Source organism: Mobula hypostoma, chromosome 4 (assembly GCF_963921235.1).
Source record: "Mobula hypostoma chromosome 4, sMobHyp1.1, whole genome shotgun sequence".
In the NCBI taxonomy this organism is placed as follows: domain Eukaryota; kingdom Metazoa; phylum Chordata; class Chondrichthyes; order Myliobatiformes; family Myliobatidae; genus Mobula; species Mobula hypostoma.
This window is the reverse complement of record NC_086100.1, coordinates 33,302,588-33,310,126: the sequence shown is the minus strand read 5'-3', so window position 1 is coordinate 33,310,126 and position 7,539 is coordinate 33,302,588. Positions and strand designations below refer to the sequence as shown.

At 40.9% G+C, this 7,539-nt stretch overlaps 1 protein-coding gene across 2 annotated transcripts in view; it reads left to right on the top strand.

The window, feature by feature from the left end:
* The first annotated feature begins 324 nt into the window (after window positions 1–324).
* sphkap (SPHK1 interactor, AKAP domain containing) overlaps window positions 325–7,539 on the top strand; it is a 144,114-nt gene continuing 136,899 nt past the window's right edge. Inside the window, exon 1 of one of the 2 annotated variants that reach the window (XM_063044842.1) lies at window positions 325–535. In XM_063044842.1, coding sequence (XP_062900912.1) covers window positions 504–535 — 32 coding nt within the window. In that variant the 5' untranslated portion in view covers window positions 325–503. The remainder of the gene's footprint in view (window positions 536–7,539) is intronic. The other variant, XM_063044843.1, reaches the window with a different exon arrangement.

Below are 7,539 nucleotides of genomic sequence, written 5' to 3'. Positions count from 1 at the left end.
TGAGACTGCCTTTTAAGTGTCTATTTTTTGGTTTCAAATTTACTCGCTGGTGTTTTACCTCATTTAGTTGTAAAATCCATTTCACAGCAGAGGGGATAATCAAAAGGGATATGATGCCCTATTTAACAATTGCAAGGGCATGAGACATACGTCAGCTGAACACCAGTGCCCCTGCAGTCTGCTGTAGAAGGTTATGGGGGTTTTAGTACCATGCCTGGGTGCAGTGTGTTCTCTGTGTGGGATGCTCAGGCACTGTCACATGCAATCATTTTCCTTGCCGTTGCTTAAAGAGGGTGTCACTGCTGCTGGCTATGCAGAGCTAAGTATAAACTAGTGTTGTTTGGAGCTTTGAATCGGAAATGTTTCCATTGCCAACGTGACTGTGAAATCAATTGAGGTGGAAAGCGTAACCATTATTAAGGACTTTAAATATTTTACCTTGCCTCTTTATCTGGTGAGAGACCACAGCTGGACTTGGTGCATTTTCAATAATACTACGAGTGATGGATCGCAGTAGCCTGCTCTCTGTACCAGGGTATGTAGCTGTTTCTTCTTGTTGAGCTTTGCCTTTACATTCTTGTTTTTAAATTAGTATTCAGCTGCTGGGCATAATTTTGTCTCTCTTTATTCTGAACCATATCAAAATTATGTTAAGTAAACCAAAATCACATTAACTAACTAATGTTGGACTAGATCCAGAATCTTTCTTCATAAGAATGCCAGATGTTCACACATCTACCTTACTGCCATCAATCAAACCACACAATTAAACAGATTCTTTTGTCTTTGCAAGCTATGTAAAATATCGAGCTCTTGCGCACAATGTGAGTCATCAGACAGTAACTGTAATTTCAGTGTGAATTCACATGCTACTTTAGTCAGTAAGAGCAGAGGGTGTACAATTTATAACTGTGACCTAGACCCCAAAATGAATTTAAAGCTTAATAGACTGGTGTAATTTGTATGTGCGGTCACCGAGATGTTAACCAAAGTTACTTTCTTTTAACCAAGTAGATGAGTTTTCTGAAAGTACCCTGTTTTTCCCATACCCAATTGAGAGTAATATGGAAGTCTGATATCTCTGTGACTTCTACTGACTGAAAATGGATAAATTTTGTTTTGTAAAAGAAGTTGCATTTGTTGTACATGAGTGAGAACCCCTGGTGTTTCTGAAATTCACAGTGGTTTCCTGCTTAGGGTTCATAATTTTTCTCTGGTAGACTTTATAGAGAAGAATAGAGCATTATGTTTATAGAGAGAGGCTGGGTTTGTGTTCTCGGAATTCGAGGAGGCTGGGGGAGTGTGTGAGGGGGATATACAAGGTAGAAATCAAGAATCTTTTTCCCATGGTGGGTGTGTTAAAAAGCAAAAGCCCATAGGTTTACAGTGAGAGGCAGGAGGGTTAGGGAAGATCTGAGGGAGAAATTTGTCACAGAGAGAGTGGTGGAATCTGGAATTTGTTGCCTTAAGAGACGGATATTGTCATGAAAATTAAGGAGCATCTATGTAAGTACTTAAGTTGCTGAAGCATAGAAGAATATGGTTCTAGCATGGGTAAATGGGATTAGTGTAGAGGGTACAGCAGGCTCCGTGGCCATAGTGTGCTGAAGTGTCTGTTTCTGTGCCATACAACACTATAACTCTATGACTCCATGGTAGGAGGAGGGAGGTTTTGTGGAACTAACAGGATTAAGGGGTACAATTAGATTTTAGAACTCAAGGGCAAAATGGGATTGATTATGTCAGAGTAAAGGAACTCTTGCATCGATACAAGATGCAAGTTGCATCTAAAGTCCTCAGCTTATTCCACAACCAATGTTGTTGTTCTGGAATGTAGTCAGAGTTCGGAAATGCAGACACCAACTCACGCCCAGGTGCCTTTCACAACAGTGATTCAATGGGAAGATATTTCTTTGTATGGTGCTGTTTTAATGATAAAATAAAAGATAAGAGTATTGGCAGAAACTTTATTTTCCTTTGGTGCCTTGGCTCTCTTCGGTGTGCCTGCAGGCTGGTTAGAATTTCCTCTGACTTTGTAACTCTTCGTAGAAGTAGAGAGAACTCCAGATTTCCTCTACTAGCTTTAAGCAGATCATTTTATAAATTTAAAAATCATGAACATGAGGAAGCATCCCTGTTATAATGTAACTTGATAAGTAACTATAACTTGGTTCCCTGTGTTGGTTTATACTAGGACAAATTTTAGAAAAGAAAACAATCTTGTAATTGTTTACCTCAGTCATCAGATAGGATAGGTTGGAGAGAATCCAGAGCACTATCCACCTGGTCTCTCGGAAAGAGCAGATTTGAAAAATTAAATTGGCATTTTACATTCCATGCCTATCTCTGGCCAAGAACAACCACCTTAACTGAGAGTGAGGAAATTATATGCAAAGCGAAACTTTTTTATATTACATCCAGAACAACATACTCACAATTTGTTAAAGGTCTTCCATACAATTAATACAATAAAAGTAACACTCATTAATAAAACATAGAATGCTGCATTGGGAGCATAAAGAGTAAAAAGCAATAGACTATTGTATAATATGGCAGAACTCAACAGGCTTGCTTAAAATACTATCCCGTGAATCATGTGATGTTATTCTGCACAATTGGCATTAGCAGCTGTGATAGACTCTTTAATGAGCATTATTCAAATGATATTCAGTTCCTGCGATGTGTTCATATTAAGGAAAAATGACATTACAGATATTAAAAAGGTATTGTAAGAAATCTGTGACAAATCTGCTCCATCTTTATGGATGTCCTCTAAATATAAAAGAATGATTTTTAAACCTCCAGTGTACCACAATTTATGTAGTTGATCCAATGGGAATTCCTGAAGGGAGTAGCTATTATTATTGCAAGTGATTAAGTACAGTGTCTAGTTCTTGCTAATATATTCATGAGCTGTGACCCCCTCCAAAATGTAGAAAATCAGCCCAAACAAGTAGCAGAAACCATTTCCATTAGTTTCCTCTCGCAAACTCTAGGCTGGCAAATTTGCTACAAAGCTTTTGCAATCCTCTGACTGTGTTGGAGGCAACTGGGTATAATATATGGTGTAGATGAACCTTCTGAGTTTCCTCAGTTCATTAGGTTGGATGCAGCTAAATAGGTCCATTTCTGTCAAATGACAGACTCAGGAAGGTTTGTATAATCACAGCATGAGTTCAACAAAGAAATACATCTGTAGGTTCACAAGCTGTGCGCACTTCTAACTAGAGTGTATTATGAAGCATTTTTTGTGAAGCTCTTGCTTTATGGGGCCATAGGTAAATTTGATCATAACAGAACAGTGAGAACATTCAACAGTAGTTCTCATCCGCAGTTCGCTCCCTGAAAGAATGATGTAAGCAGTTTCAATTGTTGTTTACAATTCAGCGACTCAGCATAGAGTAGACCCCCCAACCCTTCGAGCCGCACCACCATAGCAACCCCCAACAAACCTAATTAACTCTAATCTAATGTCGGGACACTTTACAATAACCCATTACCCTACCCAGAACGTCTTTGGGTGGTGGAAGGAAAGCGGAGCACCCAGGGAAAAACTCACACGTTCCACGTGGAGAATGTACAGACAGCGCCGGCTCTGAACTCCAAACTCTGAAACGCACCGAGCGCTAACAGCTACACCACTGTGGTGCCCAAGCCAGAGTTGGACAGATCTCCCCCATGAGAAAAAAATGCAGGAGTCTGGGAGAGAGCTAGATTGTTCTTGTGTAGGCATTTTAGTCGTCACCCACCCCATGCAGTGGTGATTTGATAAACTTTTGCTGGTAGACTTTCCAGTTGTGCGCAATCTGCTATGACTACATTCCTGTCTTCAGTGAGCCTGGATTTTAGACTAGATTAGATTAGATTAGATTCAACTTTATTGTCATTGTGCCGAGTACAGATAAAAAGCCAATGAAATGCATTTAGCATCTGACCAGAAATGCAAAGAATAGTGTTATTTTCAAAGTAACTGCAAATAAAAGAAGTGCTACAGCACACAAATATAAAAGTACTGAGACAGTACAATATGGGTGCAATACTGCTTAGCGCTGTGATGTGAGATTCAGCAGGGTCACAGCCTCAGGGAAGAAGCTCTTCCTGTGCCTGCTGGTGTGGGAGCAAAGGCTCCTGTACCACCTACCGGATGGGAGGAGAGTAAAAAGTCCATGGTTAGGGTGAGATGAATCCCTGATAATGCTTTTCGCCCTGCCCAGGCAGCGTTTATGGTAGATGTTCTCAGTGGTGGACAATTGGGTGCTGATAATCCACTGGCAGTTTTCACCACAGGCTGGAGTGCTTTGCGGACAATTGCCAGACCACACTGAGATGCAGTTGGTGAGTATGCTCTCAATGACACAGCGGTAAAAGTCCGTCAGTATCCTGGGACAGAGGTGAACTTTCTTGATGCTCCGCAGGAAATAAAGGCACTGTTGCGCCTTTTTGATCAGGATGGAGGAGTTCATGGACCAGGTGAGATCCTCGGAAATGTGGACACCAAGGAACTTGAAGCTTGATACACGCTCCACTACAGATCTGTTGATGTAGTTGGGGACGTGAGTGTGACTCCTGGCATGCCTGAAGTCCACAATGATCTCCTTGGCCTTCTGGGTGTTAAGGGCCAGATTGTCTTAGATGTGAAGTATATAAAAGCTGCTTTTATATTGCATGCTATGTTGGCACAAGTAAGTCAGCAGTGCCTTGACATTTACATCTATGCTTCTGCAGAGCTGAAGCCCCTTCATTTAAAGTAATAAATATCCACTGAAATGGCAACTGAGAAGATTCCGCTCTTCTTTTAAGTATAAGAAAGCATCAGAGAATAAACTGAAGTATTCTATTCATTCAAGAATTCAACGGCACATTTTTTCAGTCTATGCCAAGAGCTTAATGAGACCTCTCCTCACTCTTTAAGATTATTCGCACAATACTGTCTTAGGTACATATATATAGCTAGGGTGCCTGATACTTTTGCACAGTACTGTAGAAATTTTATGTATTGCACTGTACAGCTGCTGCAAAAAAAATAATAATGACATATGTGGGTGATGATAAACCTGATTCTGATATGGGTCTCTATTGTGGACTGAGAATGGGAAGGAAGCAGAGATAAGGGAATCATGGTTCGGAAAAGGGGAAGGAAGGGGGAGGGAGGAGGAAGCACCAGAGAGACATCCTGCAATGATCAATAAACCAACTGTTTGAAATCGAATGACCTTGCCTGGTGGCTCAGGGCTGGGTGTGTCTACATCTGCACCACGCCCTACCCCGGCACTCCTGTCCCAACCCCTCCCGTGGCACTCCACCCTCACTGTTCACAACATCCTTTACTCCCACCAGATTTACAAACTCGCTCTCTGCTCCACGTTGTCAAATACAGAACTGTGCAAAAGTCTCAGGCATCCTAGCTGTATATGTGTGTCTAAGACGTTTACACAGTGCTATATTTTTTAAGCATTCCACTTGAAAATGTCAAATGTAGCAGCGAATGGAAGATTCAGTTGCTTGTCGAACATAGGACATGGCACAGTCCAGCAAAAGAACAGGCCCCTTGGCTCACAATGCCAGTGCCGAACATAATAGAAAATTAAACTCAATCTCTTCTGCCTGCACATGATCCATTTTCCTCCAATCTCTGCATATCTATGTGGCTTTCTAAAAGCCTCTGAAACACCATTATCATACCTGCTTTCATCACTACCCCTGGTCGACTATTCCAGGCACCTACTGTGTCAAAAAATGTAACATCAAGGACCAAGGATCAACTTTATTCACTAGGTACTTTTACATGTATTAGGAATTTGCTGTGATATATTGGCTTGACATGCAACAAAAAACAACAGCATTCAACAATTATAAAGAATGAAGAATTATTTAAAACATAAAGCTGGAGGTTCGAGTACCGATATAGTTTTCAGTGTATGGGCATCAAAAGTTATGGGGAGGAGGCAGGAGAATGAGGTGCAGAGGGATAATAAATGGCAGAGCAGAGTCAATGGGTTGAATGGCCTAATTCTGCTTCTATGTCTCATAGAATAAAATGTGCATAGATACATATATATAAAGTGTAAACAGCATTATAAAAGTGGTTTCATTGCTTACATTGCAATGCAGCAGTGAGGGGAATATATAAAGGTGCGGTGGTTGTGAGAGGGGGCGCTAATGGGAATAGTTCATCAGATTAACTACCTGAAGGAAGAAATTGTTAAGGCAGTGTGAAGTTTTTGCTTTAATAGTCCTATAACACTTTCCGGAAGGAAGCATGTGGAAAAGGCTGTTTCCAGGGTAGGTAGTGACTGCAATGATTGTAACTGCCGCTTCTTTGCCTTGGACTCGTATAGTACAAATCCTGCAGTGACGGTAGACTGCAGCCAATGACCTTTTCTATTGACCTGACTGTTCGCTGTGGTCTTCATATACTGAGAGAGCAAGCTGCACCAAACCCAACAGTGAAGGCAGGTGTGAGGATCCTCCACACACCCCCTCGCACCTTAAGTCCATGTCCACTAGTATTTGAACTCCATCATTTCTTGATTATTGTCTTTGCTTTCACAGTTCCAAAATAAATACAGTGGGCTGAAAAGCCCGATTCTACGCTGTACAACTACACGACTCTGACTCTAAGCCTGTAGATAAAGATTACGGACACCAATTCTGTACTTCCAGCAATGGTGAAATATAACACATGTTGAAGCATTAGCGTAGCTGATCCTCTGGTCATTTTGTTTCCCATTACACATCACTAGAGTCTGGTATTGAGAGAAAGCTGTAATATTCAAGTGTTAGCATGATTTGTTGAATTAAAGAGCGCGAATATTTCTAATACCTCTACATTCCAAGCAGTTTTATTAACCAATAGGATATAGACACAGAATACTGGATGGGCAATAGATGCTGGCCTTAACTGGAGTTGCATATCCTGTCAATGTATTAGTAAAAGTGAAGAAAAGATGGAGATTGGAGAGCAGCAAGTAAACAAGTGGAGGTGTAAGTGAGAAGATCAGAATCAATACCAACAGGTGCCGTTCACAGTAATTTGGTGAACTACATATTGAGCCTGAAATATAACGTGCATCACTGAAAGCAGGAGCGTTCAGCCTCAAGCTTACAACAGGTAAGTGAATGATAGCGAGCACAGCGTGGGATTGAACGGGAGGAAGTACAGCCCAGGCAAACATGGGCTCTGCTGGATACTGTCGATGGCCTTCCCCCAGGAGTGAAAGCAGAGAGGTGGAGGAAGGATAGAGATGAGCAACTAGAAAGTGGGAGAAGAACAGATATTAGAAGTGATTAACTGTTTCAGGACATGACAAAATAGAAAATGGCACAAGTGTAATTTTCAGCGGATTGGAAAAATGTTGGAAAGAGTGACCTAATCTGGCGGGAGGAAGTATTCTTCATGTCCCATGAACTACTGGGAACAATAATAATTTCCATTGTACTCCTCAGTGAGTACAATATCATTTATATCATGATTGTTTTCTTTTTAAACGCCATTATACCAAATTAATTATTTTAAATGCCAGTAAATGCTTTATGTAT